Source organism: Trichosporon asahii (genome assembly GCF_000293215.1).
Source record: "Trichosporon asahii var. asahii CBS 2479 unplaced genomic scaffold scaffold00070, whole genome shotgun sequence".
Taxonomy (NCBI): Eukaryota; Fungi; Basidiomycota; class Tremellomycetes; order Trichosporonales; family Trichosporonaceae; genus Trichosporon; species Trichosporon asahii.
The window spans coordinates 107,505-126,541 of record NW_014040855.1 but is presented as its reverse complement, the minus strand read 5'-3'; the positions used below and the strand labels follow the sequence as shown (position 1 = coordinate 126,541).

The 19,037-nt window shown below is 61.0% G+C and overlaps 7 protein-coding genes across 7 annotated transcripts; 2 read left to right on the top strand and 5 right to left on the bottom strand.

The window, feature by feature from the left end:
• Positions 1-16: 16 nt before the first annotated feature.
• Positions 17-3,037, top strand: A1Q1_03855 (ER membrane localized phosphoryltransferase, Gpi13p; the record flags this gene model as incomplete). Its single annotated transcript, XM_014322280.1, has 1 exon — positions 17-3,037. One exon carries the CDS (start codon positions 17-19, stop codon positions 3,035-3,037), a length of 3,021 nt encoding a protein of 1,006 aa, XP_014177755.1.
• A 463-nt stretch (positions 3,038-3,500) lies between these two features.
• On the bottom strand, positions 3,501-7,264 carry A1Q1_03854 (ABC transporter; the record flags this gene model as incomplete). The annotated part of the gene is made up of 2 exons (XM_014322279.1): positions 3,501-6,277; positions 6,820-7,264. 2 exons carry the CDS (start codon positions 7,262-7,264, stop codon positions 3,501-3,503), a joined length of 3,222 nt encoding a protein of 1,073 aa, XP_014177754.1.
• A 1,597-nt stretch (positions 7,265-8,861) lies between these two features.
• A1Q1_03853 (syntaxin) lies at positions 8,862-10,270 on the bottom strand (the record flags this gene model as incomplete). The annotated part of the gene is made up of 4 exons (XM_014322278.1): positions 8,862-9,524; positions 9,693-9,978; positions 10,073-10,080; positions 10,244-10,270. 4 exons carry the CDS (start codon positions 10,268-10,270, stop codon positions 8,862-8,864), a joined length of 984 nt encoding a protein of 327 aa, XP_014177753.1.
• A 1,522-nt stretch (positions 10,271-11,792) lies between these two features.
• A1Q1_03852 (uncharacterized protein) lies at positions 11,793-12,749 on the bottom strand (the record flags this gene model as incomplete). Its single annotated transcript, XM_014322277.1, has 6 exons — positions 11,793-11,818; positions 11,873-11,982; positions 12,109-12,200; positions 12,254-12,576; positions 12,629-12,688; positions 12,734-12,749. The coding sequence occupies 6 exons, from the start codon at positions 12,747-12,749 to the stop codon at positions 11,793-11,795; spliced, it is 627 nt and encodes a 208-aa protein (XP_014177752.1).
• Positions 12,750-13,356: 607 nt separating this feature from the next.
• Positions 13,357-14,607, bottom strand: A1Q1_03851 (uncharacterized protein; the record flags this gene model as incomplete). The annotated part of the gene is made up of 1 exon (XM_014322276.1): positions 13,357-14,607. The coding sequence occupies one exon, from the start codon at positions 14,605-14,607 to the stop codon at positions 13,357-13,359; it is 1,251 nt and encodes a 416-aa protein (XP_014177751.1).
• Positions 14,608-15,320: 713 nt separating this feature from the next.
• A1Q1_03850 (uncharacterized protein) lies at positions 15,321-16,091 on the bottom strand (the record flags this gene model as incomplete). Its single annotated transcript, XM_014322275.1, has 4 exons — positions 15,321-15,716; positions 15,773-15,839; positions 15,953-16,001; positions 16,049-16,091. The coding sequence occupies 4 exons, from the start codon at positions 16,089-16,091 to the stop codon at positions 15,321-15,323; spliced, it is 555 nt and encodes a 184-aa protein (XP_014177750.1).
• A 322-nt stretch (positions 16,092-16,413) lies between these two features.
• On the top strand, positions 16,414-18,690 carry A1Q1_03849 (uncharacterized protein; the record flags this gene model as incomplete). Its single annotated transcript, XM_014322274.1, has 3 exons — positions 16,414-18,113; positions 18,159-18,225; positions 18,265-18,690. 3 exons carry the CDS (start codon positions 16,414-16,416, stop codon positions 18,688-18,690), a joined length of 2,193 nt encoding a protein of 730 aa, XP_014177749.1.
• Positions 18,691-19,037: the final 347 nt, after the last annotated feature.

Sequence of the window (19,037 nt, the reverse complement as noted above, 5' to 3'; positions counted from 1 at the left end):
CGACTCCGCCGACATCATGGCGGAACAGAGAGAAAAGGAGCCAGTCGTGCAGGCTGCCGCGCGGCGTGTTGCCTCGCGCTGGATCAACGGCCTCGGCCGGGTGACTCTCGCCCTGTTGGCTCTCGGCACTGTGGCCGTCATCCACTTGGTTGGCCTGCTGATCTTCACCAACGGTTTCCTCCTCACGCGTCTCTCGATTCCTGCTGTCTCGCCGGCTTACAATGCAACCAACCCGCCTCCTGTTCCCGCTAGCTTTGAGAAGGCAGTCATCGTCATCATTGACGCGCTCCGCACCGACTTCATCTCGCCGAACTACCCGACGCTCAAGAGCGAGTACCACCACGGTGTGCTCTCGCTCCCGACCGAGCTTACGGAGAAGGACCCGTCTCACTCGCTCATCTTTAACAGCTACTCTGACCCGCCTACGACGACAATGCAGCGCATCAAGGGCATCACGACGGGTTCGCTGCCCACGTTCATCGACGCCGGTGCCAACTTTGCCTCGACGGCGATCGAGGAGGACTCGCTGGTTCAGCAGCTTCTGGCCGTTAACAAGAGCATCGCGTTCATGGGCGACGACACCTGGATGGGTCTTTTCCCTGACAAGTTCAAGCATGCACACCCTTACGACAGCTTCAACGTCGAGGACCTGCACACGGTGGACAACGGTGTCATCGAGCACATTTTCCCGTACCTCGCCCCAGAGAACCGGACCGAGTGGGATGTTCTGATCGGCCACTTCCTCGGCGTCGACCACGTCGGACACCGCGTCGGCCCGGAGCGCGAGACGATGCGCCAGAAGCTCAAGCAGATGGACGACGTGCTCCGCGATGTCGTTGACAAGCTCGACGACAAGACGCTCCTCGTCGTCCTCGGCGACCACGGCATGAACCCGAAGGGCGACCACGGCGGTGACAGCGACCTCGAGACCGCAGCCGCGCTCTGGATGTACTCCAAGGGACCCGCCCTCACCGGGCCCGCGATCAACGACTTTGACTGGCCGACGTACACCTTCCCGGGCTCGACCAAGCCGATCCGGCACGTGAACCAGATCGACCTGGTGCCGACGCTGGCGCTTCTGCTCGGCATCCCGATCCCGTACAACAACATTGGCGCGCCTATTCCCGAGCCCTTCTCCTCTTCTCTCGGCACACTCGCTGCGGCCTCGGGCGCGACGGCCCAGCAGATCGAGCGCTACGTCAAGGCCTATGGCAACCGCGAGGTCGCGACCAATCTCCTCCGCCTGCGCCGCAACGCGGCCGACGACAGCCTCGAAGGCGCGATCAAGCACAACTACGCCGTCTGTGCCACGGCGCTCTCGAGCCTGCGCGCCCTCTGGGCCCAGTTCAGTGTTACGCACATTGTCGTCGGGCTCGGCGTGCTCGCCCTCGGCGTCCTCGCCTCGCTCGCCATGTACCTCGGTGTTCGCAACAGCGGGCCGAGGTGGGATGCCTACGTCCGCTTCGCGCTCGACACGGCGCTCACCGCCGGTGCCGGCGTCGGCAGCGTCGCCGGCACGCTCGCGGGCGTGTACACGCGCAAGCCTGCTGTGGCTTTGCAGGTCTTCTTCGTCGCGATGGCCGTCGTCGAGAGCGTCGTCCTCGCCGCGCCGCTCTTCACCGGGCACATCCGCAGCATCACGTGGAACTTGGGCAAGAGCGTCGGGCCCCTCGTGCTGCTCCTGCACTGCCTCTCCTTTGCCTCGAACTCCTTCATCATGTGGGAGGACCGGATGGTGCTCTTCCTCCTCGTGACTGTGCTGGTGGTGCACATGGCGCAGTCCTTCACAGCGCCGACGGCGAGCCAGCGGCTGCGCATCCTGCTCTTCGCGCTCGTGTTCGCCGTCATTGCCCGCCTCCTCTCCCTCGTCACCGTCTGTCGCGAGGAGCAGCAGCCCTACTGCCAAGTCACCTTTTATTCCCAGGGTGCGGGCCAGCCCAACTGGGCGCTTGCGTTCGCCTTCCTGTCGGCCGTCATGTTCTTCCCGCGCTTCATCGCGACAGTCCTCGACTGGAGCAAGAGCTACGCGGGTCCTGCGCCGCTGTTCGTGGCGGTGTTTTGGCGCGTCGTCATCGTCGTCAACACGATGTACTGGGTGCTGGACTTTTGCGAGACCTGGGACGGCCTGAACCCCGACCGCATCCCGCTCGCCAAGATGCTGAAGCAGTGGGCGGCCCGCTTGTCCCTCGGCGCCGTGCTCGGTGCCCTACCCTATCTGTGGTGGGGGAGCGGACTGTGCATCCGCGCCGAGAAGGAGACGGACCAGGCGACGGGCGAGGAGGCCGTCAAAGTCTACGGCGCGGGCAACGCGTGGGGCGCGAGTTACCTGCTCTGGCTGCTTGTGCCGTTTGCGCTCGTGCACCTCGTCTCCCCGACGCCTGGGCAGATGGTGCTGATCGGCATGCTGACCGCGCTCCTGATGCACCTCGAGCTGGTGGACACACAGCGCGACGCGGCCGTCATGAAGCGTACCTTCACAACGGGGCAGAAGGGGATGCAGGCCACTTTCGAGCTCCAGGGCGCCGGGGAGGGACTCATCGTCCGCCCGTCCTTCAGCGACGTCGTGCCCCTCGCGCTCCTCGCCACACTCGCCTTCTTCGCCACCGGCCACCAAGCTGTCCTCGCCACTATCCAGTGGAAGAGCGCGTTCGTCGGCTTCGACACGGTGACGTACCCCTGGTCTCCGGCGCTCGTTGTGCTCAACACTTGGGGCCCGTTCCTCCTCGCGGCCCTCGCTGTGCCCCTCCTGGCTATCTGGAACGTGAGCCCGCGGCCCAACGACACGGTCCCCATCGTCGGACATGTGCTCCAGGTCTGCCTCGCTTTCAGCACCTACTTTGCCGCCATTGCGCTCGCGAGCGCGACCTGCGCCGCATGGCTCAGGCGCCACCTCATGGTGTGGAAGGTGTTTGCCCCGCGCTACATGCTCGCCGGCATCACGCTGCTCATTGTCGACATTGGCCTCATTGCCGCCGTCGCCGTGTTCGGCTTGACGCAGCAGAAGGTCAAGCGCACCTTCCGCTCCGTCGCCATTTAAGATAACCAAAACCCAACAAATACCCCATAGCATTGACCCCATGAAATCATTTCTGCACGCTGATGAATGGAAAGGAACATGTACATGCCATTAACTACCCTATGATACAGTGCCGGCGGGCGGCTGGGTGGAGATGTTGCGTTGCGATTGGGGAATCTGGATGGAGGAGGTCGGATACCGTCTAGATCTAGCGGTGGAAGAGGATGGAGGGAGGGGACATATGAGACTTTCGGAGAACGACTGTACTTGGTGGGATGAAACTTTCGTGATAACGGTGGAAAACTTGCGGATAACTCGTGAGGACGACATATCTGCCAGTCTTGGGAGCGGGGAGGGTGATGGATGGATGCCTTGGAAAAACTAAGAACTTCTATGCACACTTTCAGGAAACTTCTCTTCCTCAGCGACTGGTAAAGTTGACACTGCCGTAGAAACTCGATCGACCTGCCACACGGTTAATACTCTAGTCCTTTCCCTTCTTCTTGTCTAAGCTCTCACGACCGGTGTCGGTGGATCCGCGCGGCTCGCGCGTGCTGCTGCTGCGGCTCAGGATCGGCACCTCCTTGTCGCTCATCCGGCGCGCGAACGCGCGGATCGACGACAGACGCTTGCGACGCTTTCCGCCCTCGGGCTGCTCGTCGGGTGAGCTGGGTTGCAGCGGGCTCGAGCTGTGCGGCGGCGTGTCCGCGCGCTGCGTCGGGCTGCTCGAGCTCCAGTCGCCCGAGTCCCGAACTCCGGGGAAACTGGCACCCGGGAAGCCCGTGTTAGGGGACTGCCCGGTGGCGCTGTCGTTGCGTTTCGGTGTCGACTGGACAGAGGACGCCTTGCTCCCGGCCTTCTTGCCCTCGGACTTCTTGGCGGGGTTCTCCTTGGCAGCCGGCTCATCGTCATCGTTGCTGCCAGGGAACTGGGTGGTTGCCTTGGGGGCGGCTGGTGGCGTTGACTTGATGGCATCGGCGTAGGATTCAGGCTCGGCAACGTCCTTGGATTCCTTGGTGGACTCGGGCTTCTTCGCAGGCGTAGACGGCCCGACCTTTGCGTCGGTAGCCTCCTCCAGCGTTGGGAAGTCAGCCTTGGGCGTGTCGTCATCCTCCTCGTGAACGGTGCTGGGAGGGCTGGCGCGCGGAATGTACGTCTCATCATCGTCGTCAGCAGGGAAAGATGTTGTCGGGGCGGCAGAGGGCTCCGCGTCGTCCTTCTCGATGATCGATGTCGGCTTGAGAGTCTCGGCCTCCTTGCTCTTTCCGCTGCTCTTGCTCTTCATGCTGCCCTTGCTCTTGCTGCCCTTCAGACTGCGCTTCTCGTCACCCTCGGCGGCAGCAACCATCTCAGCCTCGGTGTGGATCTGCTTGCGCCACATCGACGCAAAGTGCCCATCGAGGTCCATGAGATGCCCGTAAGATCCATGCTCCTCGACGAGACCGTCCTTCATGACGACGATCTGGTCCGAGTTAATAATGGTCGACAGGCGGTGGGCAATGGAGAGGCTGCTGCGACCACGGGACAGATCGGCGATCGCCTTCTGGATCTCGCGCTCCGTCTCCGTGTCGAGGGCAGAGGTCGCTTCGTCGAGCACCAGAATCGTGGGAGACTTGAGGAACATGCGGGCGAGCGAGACACGCTGCTTCTCACCGCCCGAAAGACGGACACCGCGCTCGCCAACCTTGGTCTCATAGCCCTCGGGGAAGGACATGATGCGGTCGTGCATGCGTGCGGCCTTGGCAGCGGCAATGACCTCCTCATCGGTAGCACCCTCCTTGCCGTACGCAATGTTCGCGCCAATCGTATCGTTCCACAGTACACTATCCTGGGGCACGATACCAATGGCGCGACGCAGGCTTTTCTGGGTGACCTGGGAGATGTCCTGGCCGTCGATACGGATGGTACCCGAATCGATGTCGTAGAAGCGATACAGAAGGCGAAGAATGGTCGACTTGCCGGCTCCAGACTCCCCGACGAGAGCGAGGCTCTCGCCCTTGCCGATGCGGAACGAGACGCCGCGGAGCGCGTTCGTGACGCCCTCGCGGCCGTGGTATGAGAAATGCACATTGTCAAACTCGATGACACCGTCGGTAACGACGAGGTCCTTGGCACCGGGCTTGTCCTTGATCTCGGTCGGCTGGCCGAGCAGCTGGAAGAGCTTCTCAGCGTCAGTCGCATTCTGGTTCAGGACACGGTAGAGCGTGCCGAGGCGGTCGAGCGGACCAAAGACCTGGGAGAGATAGGCGAGGAAAGCACTAAAGTCACCAACATCGGCCTCGCCACGGAGGACGCGGTTGGCGATGATGAGCGAGCCGGTGAGAAGACCCATTGACATGATCCAGGCCTGACCCAAGTTGAGCAGGGAGAAGCTGCGGAGCACCTGTCCCTCGGTCTCCTGGTACGACAGGATCGACTCGTGGTAGCGGTTCGCCTCGCGGTGTTCAGACGTAAAGTTCTTGACGCTCTCCCAGTTGGCGAGCATGTCGCTGGCGATACCACGGGTGCGGACGTCCTTGTCGACAGCAAGACGACGGAGCTTGGTGCGGTAGCCGGTGAAGACGACCGAAAAGACAACATAGATGGTCATGAAGAAGGCGATGTACGTCGCAAGGTAGGGACCGTAGAGGAAGTAGAAGATGGTGCATGCGACGACAATGTCGAGCACGGTCGGCACGGCGGAGAAGAGAAGCGTGTGCAGGAGATTGTTGATAGACGAACCGCGGTCGAGGATCTTGAGGACCTCGCCCGTGTTGCGCGTCGTGTGGAACGAGAGCGAGAGGTTGAGCAGATGGTTGAACAGGAGCATCTGCATCTCGCGATCGGCGTTCTGCTGAACGGGAATCCAGAGCAGGTTCTGGACAATGGCAAGGCCTCCATTGCCCTGGATCCACTTGAGACCGATCCAGAACACGAACGGCGTCCAGATAGACGGGCCGGGGCGTCCGTTCGAGACGCGGGCGAGGCGGCGGACGAACTCTCCAAACACGTTGGGCACGGCGGGGTTGACGATGAACGACGTGAAGAGCAGAATGACGACGCATGCGGCAACGGCGAGCTGCAGCGGCAGGCTCGTCGACGCAGCTTCCACAGCCGGCTCATGAACGCCCGCCACGACAGGCCCTGGATCTCCTCCTTCTTCTGACCGAGCTGCTGGTTGATCTTGATCGGCTTCTTGCTCGAGCTGAGGACCGGCGTGGCATCGCCGCCTGACTTGGCGTGCGACAGGTGATGCGGCAGCACCTGCGCGCTGCTCGACGCCTGCGCGGTGCCCTGTTCAGTCGGCTGCGTCGAGGACGAGGCAGCGTCGGCGTTCGACTCGGCGTCGAACGTGCCGTACACGGATCCTCCGTTACCTGGTGCCTCGATGCCTGCGGTGAGGAGGCCCGTGGACTCGGACGCAGGTTCATAGCGAACGATAGGAGATAAGACGAGCGCGATTAGGATGGGGAAGGCGAGTAAGCGCAGGCAAGATGTCGGGAGCACAAGGATCGACCAGAGCTTGTCGGCATTGTCGTATGCTGCATGTCAGCTTGCGGTTTGGGACGAAGTCAGCTGTGCGATGCGATAGCGGCGCAGGTCGAATGTGGCCTTCCCTCCACCGGAATGTGTCTTCCCTGTGAGTGTTCCTCGATCACCCTAGGTCTGAAGGCCAGATCGACCCGCCTTCCTGCATTCTCGCTCCTGGCTGCGCCACGCCCCTGCGAAGTGTGCGATGCGCACGCCACTGCCTTGCATGCGATATGACCCGTCTGTGTCTGCGAGCAAACCTGCGCGGCCAGTAGCTCAGTAGGGGTACTCACGAATCGAGATCTCCCTCCGGACAGAGAGAACGAGGTTGGGCACTTCGAGGCCAAAGCCGAGCAGAGCGAGGACGATGAGCCAGTAGCTTCCCCAGCGGAGGCGCCACTCGGAGCAGAGCGCCGCGAGGGCATAGCTCGACAGGCCGCCGACGACCCACCAAGCGGACGAGAGGACCCACCAGCGCGCGTGCTCGCCGGCGTGCGGGCGGTAGGGCGAGGTGAGGAGGTCGAGGATGAGGACGACGCCCTCGGCGAAGAATGTGACGGCGATAAAGCACAGGACGGTCAGAATCAGGCTCCGCCGCGGCGTGACTGTTTTGACGGTGATGGCGCGGACACCCTCTGGGGCCGCTGGCGGGGTTGCGGGCGGAAACGCAAGCGCTATTGCAGGAAGAAGGGTGACGCAGGGCGTCACCACATGTAGAATCTCGAGCGCGTGGTGCATCGCGGCGCCGGGACTCGGGACTCGGTAGTCGGGGGTTGGAGTGTGTTGTGGGTGAGATGGGATAGAATAGAGATAATGTGGTGCACTGTGCAACGGTGAGTTGTTGGTGACTGGCGGGCCAGTGGAGGTGATGGACGCCGCGCGCACGGGTGATCTGTCGGTGGTGGTCTGGGTGGTGGTCAGCCGAGCACCCGCAGTAGCAGCTGCTAGCAGCGAGCGATGATGCAACTAGGTTGCCGACAGTCCAGGGTCGCCGGGAGGGCAGACTGGGCAGCTGGGCAGACTGGCCAGGCGCAGGCGGACAGGGCGGAAGCATCTTCGCCCGTGATAGGTCAGCCAGTTGATCAGCCCGTACACAGGTACGCAGCCATCATGGTGCGTCGAGCGACCGAAGCGAGCAACCTTTTCGGTGGCAAACATCGAGCAGAGGGTAGATCGAGCAGACAAACCGTCGGCCCAGACTAACCGCAGCAGGCAGCGGCTTGCGAGATTGCAGGGACATAGGAGCGCACAGCGCACAGGATAGGACCGTAGTTCTGCACCTGGAGGCGTGCACACGGCTCCAGCGTCGGGATCATCCTGCCGCCGTACAGACCGTCGCCCTGTTGCACAGTCAGTCACAAGAAGGAAGGCAAGGTCAGAGCAATGCTGTCCCAGTTCCCTGTCTGTCCGTAGACAGTTGTGTATCGGTTGCCTGAGCGTGTGCATTTCAGGCGCCGCGCGCCACACGGGTTTGAATACAGCACGGACCGTACAGACCTGGCATTGAGCGCTGCGAGATCAGCGGGAGGCAGCGGAGCCATCCGCTGTCCTCTCTGCGCCGATGTGTATCGACACTCACGCATGGTCTTCCTCCAGTGGAAAAGTCAGCACGAGCGCAAGAGTATAGAGTAGTGGGTCGCGCGCATCCATGTATCTGTGCGTGCGTGCGCTGCGGCGCGTGCTACGAATAACGCGCAGAAGATTACGGGTGCTAGCAGGAAGCCGGCGGTCACGACACCGGAAGAAGCAGGAGTAGCGTCAATAACGGTCAGTCGCGCCTGACCTCCTGACTCGTAACTTCCTGACCGCGCATCCCTATGGCGTGTTTCGTCTGTCTGTTGGGCATCATGCAGCCGCGATCGCCGAGACAGCTCGCCTGTGACGTCTGCAGACAGACTCTACTCCGCCTGCCTCTGCTGCGTCACACGCCTGAGCAACACAACAAGGGAACACTGGGCTGTCGTAGCATTGCCAGAAGTTGAATTTGAACCAAGTGCAGTCGATCAGTCCACCCGACGCCCGCCCGCATAAACGTAGACATTTGCATAAGACTACCTAGCCATCTAAGGCGCGATTGCGCGCACACGCGTGGGGTCCTAAGGGGGAATACACACGTATGAATTAAGGAGAAGAGCGAGAGAGGGATAGCGAGAGACACACGGGCGCGAGCGCGGGCAGGGCGGGGCCAGGTGGGCCCGCGCTCGGCCAGCTTGCAGTGGTAGTTTGAAGGGTTGGGTATTGAATCGTCATCAAGGGGGTGGTAGGAGGCGAGACCGGGGAGAGACCGGAGTGGAGGGCCGCATAGTAGACGCAGAGGCGGAGAGGGCCTAACGCCTTACTTGTTGTTCTTAACAGCGAGGGGAACGGCGACACCCACGACGATGATAATGATGATGATGATACAGATCCAGAAGCAGATCCACTTTTTCCTGCGGGCCGCCTTGGCCTTCTTGATCGCACCGTCGAGCTCGCGGTTACCCGTCTCCATGTCGGTGTGCACGGCGGCCATCTGGTTGTCGATCTCGGTGATCGCCTCGTCCTGCTGCTCGACGAGCATCGAGAGCTCGTTGAACATCTGCGCGAGCTCGGTCATCGTCCGCTCAATCTTCTGGATCTCGGCGTGACGCTCCTGCACCTCACGGTACGCCGTGCGCGCGGCACCGTAGCGGTTTGTGTTCAGCAGCGCCTGCGAGAAGACCTGCGGGTTGTCGCTCTCCGTGACCTCCTTGATCTCCTCGGGGGTCGCATCCGGCTTGACAATCTTGAACTGGCGCGCTGCCCGCTCCTGAGTCTTTACTCGGTACTCCTTCTCGATCTGCTGGTGCTCCTGAAGCAGGTTCTGGAGCCTCGTCTTGGCGGTAGCAGCCTGCGTCTTCTCGTTCTTGCCCTTCGCAACCTTGTACAGCTGCTTGACGGAAGCCTGGCACGAGTTACGGGCCTGACGGGCCTCCTCGGCGAGCTGGTCGGCGTAGGCAATCGAGTTCGAGTCGGTCGAGTTCTGTTGTCAGCTATGCTCCACAAAGCCCAAGCTGTTCCGCGAAAGGCTGCCGCTTGTGATCAAAGAGCGCTCCGCCATCTCGCGAGGTACGATCGCCCAACGCAGCTGCTCTTCATACACGAAAGCGGTGCTCAGCCCCGCGACCGGGACCGGTGATTTCGCACTCACAAGGGTCTGCTGGTGCGCTTGCGACACTGATCGGATCTTCTCCTGGAGCGCATCGAGCTCAGCATTGGTCGCGCTCAGCTGCGACCAGAAGTCGCCGCCAGCACCGCCGCCGTTGAGTCCGTCGCTGTACGGGTTCGGGGAGTTGAGTCCGCCCATGGCGTACTGGTCCTGCTGGCCGTAAGCGCCGCCGGCGCCGTATCCGCCAACCTGCTGCTGAGGGGGAGGGTACCCAGTCGCGGCCTGAGCGTACGGGTTACCGCCCTGGGAGGGGACCGAGGGGTTGGTCCTGCAAACGTCAGAAATGTGTCACTCGCGGGGCATAGTTCGGGGGTCGCTGTAGCCTCAAGAAGGAAGCTTTGGCGGCTGTTTGAGAGACGTACTCGTAGGACTGTTTTGGTCAGCGTGTGCATTGCTTGGGTTGTCGGCGGATCACAGAAACACATAACACCAGAGCGGCGCGAAGCAACAAAGACTCCTGCCCGCACAAGCCCGCTCCATCAAGTGTTCTGCGTTCGCTGTGCAACCTGCTTCGTCACAGCAATGAAACTTACGGGCTGCTGGAGTCTGTTACGAGCCATGTCGGAAGTTTGTTGCAAGGATCAGGGGTTCGAGGAGGAGAGGTGGAGGGGTCTGGATCTTGAGGGGGTGAGGGGGTCGATGCGCTCGCTCTGGGGAGTCGTTCGGCGAGGTTGAGGTATGCGATGCGCCGGTGGGAGAGATGGATGCAGGAATGGGGGTGTTGTGTGTTGATGAAGATTCAGAAAAAGTAATGTGAGGGTGAGGGGTTAGATAATGGCGAAGGGTCCACGAATGTCGTGTCGTCGACGGAGGGAGGGCACGGCGGGGGTGTATGGGGGGGGCGGGTTGAATTATTTGGGTGAAGAGGCAACAGAGAAATATGAATATCGAGTGTTTCAGAGACGAAGCAAGCGTATTCAAAGGAGAGAGAGAGGGAGAGGAGGGAATGAGTGTAAGAGAGTGAGAGGACACTGATCTAGGAGAAGACAGGACAGAGGATGCAGAAGCAAAGTGGACGAGACTGGTGGTGTGCACTGTGCAGTGGGACGTGGTGCATAGTGTGCGGGCGTGCACAGTCTGGGTGCCAGTGCCCGTAGCCAGCCCAGTGAACCTGAGCGTGAGCCTGAGCCAGGTGCGGAAGCTGGGCGCTTGTACGCTTGGGCCGGACTTTGCCCAGCAAGGCCGGGGCAGTCGGGCAGTCGAGGTGGATCGATGGACGGTCAATGTTGCTTGGCCGGGTGATCCAGCCAGCACACCACGCACCACCAACGACCGGCTCACGGTTCCAGGGCCCACCGCCGCAGACTTTGCGACTGTGCTGTGCCTCTCCCTGCAGCGCAATCGTCCCAGACCACCAAAGCGCCAGCCAGGGACCGGGGGTGTTTGCGTCCACGCGAACGCCCCTTAGCCCCGGCCCACAGCCCCTGCTCAAATCAACTTTTTCCATGCCGCAGCTCCTTCATTCATCTTTGCCATTTTGCCCCCGCTAATCCGCCGTTGGCCAGATCTTGTATTGCCTCGGGCCCCGAAATACGAGGTGCATTAGCAAACGACCCTAACATCGGTTAAGGGCCTTGGAGGGGCGCAATCGAGAGCCGCTGTGTGGTTGTCTGGGCTCGGAGTAATGTCACCGCGTAACCTCTGGCCAATCGACCAGGTCGCAGACTGCGCAGACATGGCCTGATAACGCCCCCGCCCCGCAGCCTGCATCGCCCTTCAGAGCGCTGATGAGTCGTCCGTCTGCCATGAGCTCATGACCAGTCGTCCGTCCAGCCACCGGCCCCCGCCGCTGACTGGGCATGACGATCGGACATCGCCTCCGCCTCCGATTCCTCCACTCTCACCACGGACATCGGTGCCTCACTCTGACACTCTCGGCACGGGCAGGCCATCGCCTCCGTCACCCATTCTGCTGACTCGATCATACATCGCCTCCGCCCTGGTGGGCCAGACTTCGGAGGCATCTCGTTCTCTAACTCTCTCTACTTGATGAACGCTTCACGATCGCTGATGAATCGTTACGACGAGAGCAAGTGAGGGACCGATTGCCACCCGTTGCGTTCAGAAATAGCAACACCACCTCTAGGATGCATATAGATCTGCGACGCCTGCAACTCCGCCAGCAGCATCACTTGTCTATCGTCGCCTGCCACCTCGCTTACCAGCGTTGCCACCGCGGCCACTGCTTCCGGGCGCCGGGCTGCCCGGCTTCGGGCTGTCGGCCATGAGGTGGTTAGCGAGCCTGAGGTCAGCTTGAAGGGCAGGGCCAGATCTGAGAGTCACAACGCTCGCAGTGGGGTAGACCACCTTGTGCTCTCTCTGCAGACATCCCCCAGGCGGGAGAGACACATGATCCGAGCTCTCCCCACTACGAAGCATGTGAAACCCGTGGACTCACTGAGCACCAGCATCGCCACTGATGACGCTGTTAACCTTCTTCCTCGCCTCAGCGAGGTCCTTCGCCATCTCAGGATCGTTCTCAAGGGAAGCCTGTCGTCAGCTATGCAGCTTTCATCGAAGCTGGGAATCTTGTTGGTACTCACTGTGATGCGAGGAAGCAGCACGGCCATAACCGTCGTTCCGATCATGAGCAGGACCATGGGGCTCTTGAGCATGCCAAGGATCTGCATGCTCGGAGCCGAGGTGTAGTACTGTTCTTTCTGCGTCGCAGTTACCTGGAGAGGGTAGGCGAGGCTGCCGCTCGTCGTCGGCAGAGCCTGACGGTTCGGGTAGTACGTCTGGACATGGACAGTCGCCTTCGGCTTCGGCTGCTCCTCGCCGTCCTTCTTCTGCTCGCCATCCTTGGTATCAGTCTCCTGGGGCTGAGCGATCTCAGCAGACTTGGCAGCCTTCAGCGCCGCTTCGTCTGGGACAGTGACAATGAACTGCAGTCAGTTACCAGCGCACGCAAGACTAACTCACTCCGCTCATGTCGTAGCCTGGTACAATGGCCTGGACGACGTGCTGTCCCGGAGACACTTCACTGATACGTTAGCTGCGTACTGCTTCGTTAGATAGCGTACATCTCGAAGCTCCCATCGGCGCGGAAAGGCACACGCTTCTCGAAGTCGACCTCAAGGCGCGACTCGAGGGGGATGGCGGTCGAGTCTGCTGTCAGCTACGAAGACCAACAAGCCAAGCTCGGGGATGTTTCCCACTTGAACCTGCACAACTCCCGGCACGCCTGTTGGCAAGCCACGACGTGATAGAGGAGTCTTCCTCCAAAGGAAGGCAGTGGATACCCACTCAGCACGGCATTCGGCAGAATCGAGCCCGTCAACTTGAACCCGAGCACGGGAGACGCCCTGATGTCAGCTACCCATCCAAACAACTTAGCTCACAGAAGCAAGATAGTGCTGGCCAGCATGGCGACGATGCGCAGATTGAGATGGTCGTTGAAGTTGTTCGAGCGACGAAGCAGACAGCGGCTGATGACGCGGGGCCCTGAGACAAACGGTGGTGGAGGCCGCCAGTTGGAACGCGAGATGCTTCCGTCCACTGATGGCTGTTGTGGTGAGTGACCACTCGACCGGCCTCAACGAAAGGCATGCATACACACATTGCATGAAAGGCAGTGAGGAAGACATCATTGCATCAGAAGACGTTATCCACAATCGAGTTTCATTCTGGTTTTTACTATGTACAACTACCACGACTGCATGAGACCAAACTCGACCCATCCGACCTCGACCTCCCTCTCCAGAACCGCGGTCGGGGTGACCTCGCGCCAGCTCTCAACGACGCTGTCGTTCTCGCTGGGATAAACGCTCCAGGCGTACGACCTCTCGAGGCTCTGATCCTCTAGGCTGGCAAGGCTGCCGAGGAGAGAGCCAGGTGGGGAGCTCTCCCAGTCACTAGGCGTGGAAGGGCTGTTGACGCTCTCGATCTCGAGCGTGTCCGGTGTCAGCGTGCCCGAGGAAGGCGGGAAGGACTCGCTGAGCCACTGGGAGCGCTCGTATTCGTAGCTCGTCTGGCTCAGGTCGACACGGCTCATGTCCATGCTCGGCATGATGAGTTCGGTGGTGCGCTCCGGCTCGTAGCTGAGCGTCCGCGCCTGCTTTGGGCGCTCGGAAGAGCGCTCGCCCCAAGGCGCACGCATCGCGTCGACCTCGTTCGCACTGAGCACCGCACGTTCAGTGAGGACGCCGATGTCGACGAGATCGCCGAGGAGCTCGCGCACGTCTTCCGCGCAGCGCTCTGCGAAGATGACTCTCAGGATGTCCGGGTTCCCGTCCGCGTCGAGGCTGACTTCGAGCGTCGTGGCGGGGAAGCCGCGCGGGTCGAGTACGCCGAGTGCGTCGAGCTTCGACAGGAGGGGTATGATTCGAGCACCAGCCGCAGCGTATGCTTCGTGCAGCGGCATGAGACCTTGTGTGAGCCCTGCTAGGATAGCGACCCCGACCTCAGCGTCGGCGTACGATATACGCGGCGTTGGATCGAGGAGCGCATCGAGGCTCGGCGCAAGCGCAAGAGACAGCGTCGTAACGTGGCCGGGCGTGAGGAGGACCTCGGGCACGGGAGGGAGAGGGACCTCAGTCTCCTGGCACTGGAAGGGGAGGGGGAAGTAAGCCGCGAGCTCGCGGATCTTGCCCTCCGTCGAGCACGAGGTGACGGAGGCACCGCAGGAGCGGCGCTGCTGGCGCTGAAGGCGGGACTTGGTGCGCTGGGAGGCGGCCCGGCGGGTCGGGCGGCGGACGTACGGCGTGTAGCGGGTAGGCTTGGGAAGGTCGTCATCATCGAGGAGCTGAGCGAAGGCACGCAGGATTACGGGCACATTCTGCGCTCCGCCGGGAACGCTGCCGACGGGCGGGGCAGTAGCGAAGGTGCGCGCCTTGCCGAGACCGACGTTGGACGCCACCGCGGGGACGAGCAGCAGAGGCAAAGGATGGCGTGCCATAGCGCACACTGCGGGCGTGGGCGAAGTTGGGAGGCGGGAGTGAGCGCGTTGTGCGCGGTCCGCGGAGGACGGGGTGCGGCGGGGTCGGCGCCGTGACCAGTGTGCGCTGCGCGGCGGCAAGTCGCTTAGCGACCTGCTTCAGCACACGCGGCGCACGCAGGGCGGCGGCCCCCTTGCGTATGAGGGTCGACACCGAGGTACTTGTGTATCGTCCGATCATTGCTTAGAGCATGGTGAGTGGTGTGTGCGATTGGAGACTCCAGAAGCAAGACCTTGGCCATAGATATACAGGATGCATGGCTGTGGAAGACCGATGTAGAAGCCCGTGCCGAAAGCTCAGACGACGACGCGCGTTGCCACTTGCCGAAGCGACACTCAGCCAGCTCAGCCTTCGGCAGGTTGTATCAGGCACGGATATCCCACGGTTGAAACGCCGATCACCGCCGCTCATCTGCGAAAGCTTGCACCGCTTAAAGCCCTTCAGCGGAGCGGGGATGCATTGGCGGTACGGCTCAGTGCTATCGCTCTGGAGCGAGATTGGATGCCGATTCCTTCGGCTTGCGGTGCACGCAAGCTGCCCCGACTATGCCGATGGCTAGTGATGTTATCTGCTCCGTGATATAGGTAGGCTGGTCAGTAACGCAAACGTGGCGTGCACTTCGCTATATTGCGCTTCTCCAATCCTACAACACATTGTGACAGCATCTATAAATCTAGTTCGGGAGGGCGGTCGCCTGCGCCATGAGTCCACGGAGCCAGTCCGCCTCCTTCTGCATCTCCTCCTGGCTTCTCGGTTTCCGGTCTTCGTCGCGGGGCACCTGCCATCCCTCCGTTTCCCGCTTCTTGCGAGCAGCGGCGATCGCGGCTTCGCGGTGCGTCTCGGGATCGTCGCGTTCTCCCCTCGCGCTCGAGGCGACACGGTTGGCGGCTTCGGCGATTGTCTCGGGAGTCTTGCCCTCCGCCTGATCCTTCAGATCGCCCTTTAGCTCCTTCTCGCTCTTCTCCAACGCCGGGTACACGCGGTCAGTGTCGCCTCCGAAGTCTTTTGATGTTCGCGGGATAATATGCACGTGAACATGGGGCACAGACTGGCCAGCAGCAACACCGTCCTGACTTGTCAGCTTAGAGTGTCCAGATTGCGAGTCAGCTGGGGTGGAGCGCTCACCTGGACGGCAATGTTGAGGGCCTCAGCCTTGTACGCCTTCTCGATCACGCGACCAACACTTTGAACGCTGTTGAACAAGTCGGACACTTCATTCGGCCGCAAGTCAGCTAGCCGCGGAACAACGCGTTTCGAGATGATGAGTACATCTGACATCAGCTGAGCCTACGGCATGCAACTCACGCCCCGGCCTTAGCGGCTTCAGGTTGACAATGCCCAGGGATGACGGAGTCTCGAAGAATACTAGTTGTCAGTTTTCCACGGAAACGCACGACCTACCCTGCCGTGTGACATCGAACACCGAGAAGAGGTGACGCGACATGGTGCTTATGCGAATGCTTTCGTAAGTCAGAATAACAATGCGTGCGATTGTGGTGTGTGGTTCTGCTAACCTTGTGGTGGTGCGTGAGGTCACTGGATGTGGTGAGAGAGGTCACGTGCCGAGAGACGCATGGTTAGAGCATGGCATTGTGCCTGAGGCACTCGCCACCCAGGCACGGTTGTTGTGCTTGTTCGCGTTCCAGGCTGCGCGGTTGCGTGCGAGAGAATGTCGGGTTGACTCACGGTCGCACTCTGCACTACGGCTGTTCTGGCCCAGCTAGCCCAGCTGGCCCAGCTGGACAAACTCCGCCAGCTGCGCCAGTATGGTGGTACGAGCTGATCCCTCCTGCCCTCTCGAGTTCTCAGCGACACTCGCTTCTTCACCTTGCAACCCTCCCTCTCCCGCGCTGCACTCACCTGGTCTCTTCTCGCGCAACCTCGTCCTCGAAAGGCAGAGGGCGGCTGCTCGCCCACCTGTTCGCCTCCGCTCTCACCTCCGTGTTCTGTTACCCTGCACTCGCCGTAGAACCCGCGTCTACGCTACCATACCCTCCCTGGACGTCAACATGAGAAGCCGATCGACCACCCCGTCGTCCTCGGACGTCTCGGCGGACTTCTCCGTGGTCTCGCCACCCACCGACCCCGTCAATCCCCTCGCTACAGCCATGGAGCAGGTCAACCTTGACAACTCGCCTCCTTCGGCGTCTGATGAGGACAGCTTCGAGATTGTCGTCATGCCTGTGTCGCCTGCGTCTGAGCAATCGGAAAGCTCTCTCTTTTCTGTGCTGTCCATCCCGACCTCTGTAGACTCGGACCGCGGACGCGACTCCAGTTCAGACTCGGCATCAGACGACTTATTGTCCGACTCTGCGTCAGGCAGATCCCAAGGATCGGCGCCCGTATCCTCTGAACGCCCCGCAGCAGAGGATGCGCCCCCAAAGGAGTCCACTCACCTTCACACAACTCGCAGCATTCCCGCATCCCCATCGGTTGACGTTGCATCTCTCCCCACGCCGCCATCTTTGCTACAACCTCCCAAGAGCTATCAAGTAGGTTCAACAGCTCCATACTCGACAGCCATGACCTTGTCAGGCCGTGGCGCCGACACCGCAGCCGACCCGATGTCCGGCTTGACGATGAACCAGAGGAAGAGTCGCAGAAAGGCGGCTGCGAAAGCGGCAGCGCATCTAGTACTGCTAGGGAAACAACCCCCGGATGAAGCTACAGCTGGCTTCACCGACGCGCAGAGAGTACAGTTTAATCGTATTCTTCAAGAGGTGACGACAGCCGCAAATGACTGGGCACTCAAGCTCTGCAGCATTATCAGTCCTGCTGAACAGTCGACTCTGAGCAAGAAGAAGCTGAAGGCTCGTCGCAAAGCTGCAGTTGATGCCGCTGTCAAGGCTGTGCAAGCAGGCCAGCGAACATCGGTCCACGCTACCATCGGCTTCACCGAGGCTCAGAACCGCGCCTTTGACCAGGCGGTCAGCAAACAGCAGGGCAAGAACCGCAGGCAGGCAGAAGTGCAAGCCGCCGTCAAGGCCGTCACAGCGGGGTGGCAGACCCAGAATGAGGCGACCTGCCGACTCACTGCTGACCAAAAAACAAACTTCAAGCAGGCTCTCGAGGCGCAAGCCAAGCACAACCGGGCTGTTGTTGACCCTTCCCTGTTGTCCAAGCAGCAGAGGAGGAGGCGTAGGGATGCGGCCGTGAAAGCTGCTACGAGAGCGGTCCTGGTTGGCGAGATGAATCCAGAAGAGGCAGCTATTGGGTTCAACCATTTCCAAATGCTCCAGCTTCGAGACCACCTCCTTCAGGCTACGAAACCAGCGAGCACCTGGAGTAGCATTATGGCACGCGGTGGCACGCTCTCGGTGAATCAGTGTACGAAGCTCACTCACGCCCGCCGTCGTAATGCCGATCCCACGGGTAGTGACGATGACCGTACGGAGAGCGAAAGCGGTTATTCGACCGATACTTCGTCGACCATGAGCTCGCAGGATGCTGCCAGCGCAATCTATGCGTGGGTTTACCTCCAGTGAACAGAGACTGACATCAGCTTCTTCAGTGACACCGATAGCTTCACTAGCCAGCAGGAGAACAAGCTGCGGCTGTGGCAAGCTCTTTGCATTGAGGTGAGCTCGAATCGAACTGGACCGGATAGCTGATGACAGTTTGGACTCGTTGAGGCTGGAGACCTGGCGGACCTGCCGTCCCAGCGCACACACCGCTCGTCCGCGCCCTCTCCACCCTCCCAGCGTCCACCGCCTTCAACGTTCTCAGACTCCGACGAGTCAACCACTCCTTCGCGCTCGGTCACACCGACGCAAGCGAACCCGTTCCCGACCAGCCTGACACAGGCCAAGAATCTCCTCAGCACCGCCCACGTTAACCTGAGCACATACATGGCACTGCGCAAGAGCAACCCCAACCCCGAGCCCGGCGAGTATGCGGACTTGCTCGAGCCCTCAGCTTCAGCGTTGCGCAAGCTGCTCCGCGAGTCGCGCCAGTTTGCCAAGCTGAGCGATGTCAAAGCTGAGTGGCTGAACCCGCTCCTGAAGGACTTTGGCTTCGCCCGCAGTCGCGCTCGTTCCGCGTAATCAGTGTGCTATACACCGCCTCTCGGCAGAACAATGATCCAGTTTAAATCAAGTCCGAATCCGCAGTCGCGGAGATGAGTAGATGCGCAGCGCGTTATCTCGGTATTCTAGTTCCTAGTTTCAGTTGTCAATGCCTCCCTGCATGTACATATATCCTGTCACAACCATCGCCTCCTCACGCACAGTCGCACAGTATGCGCAATTCCTGGGGCTGAGGCTACAAGGCATGCAAGGAGCCATGTTCGGGACAACGTCTGTCCGCATCACCATACCCAGACAGCGGCCTGTGCGCCTGTTCGGATCCGGGAGGCGGAAGGATCTGGGTCAGTAGCCGCGGCGAGGAAGGA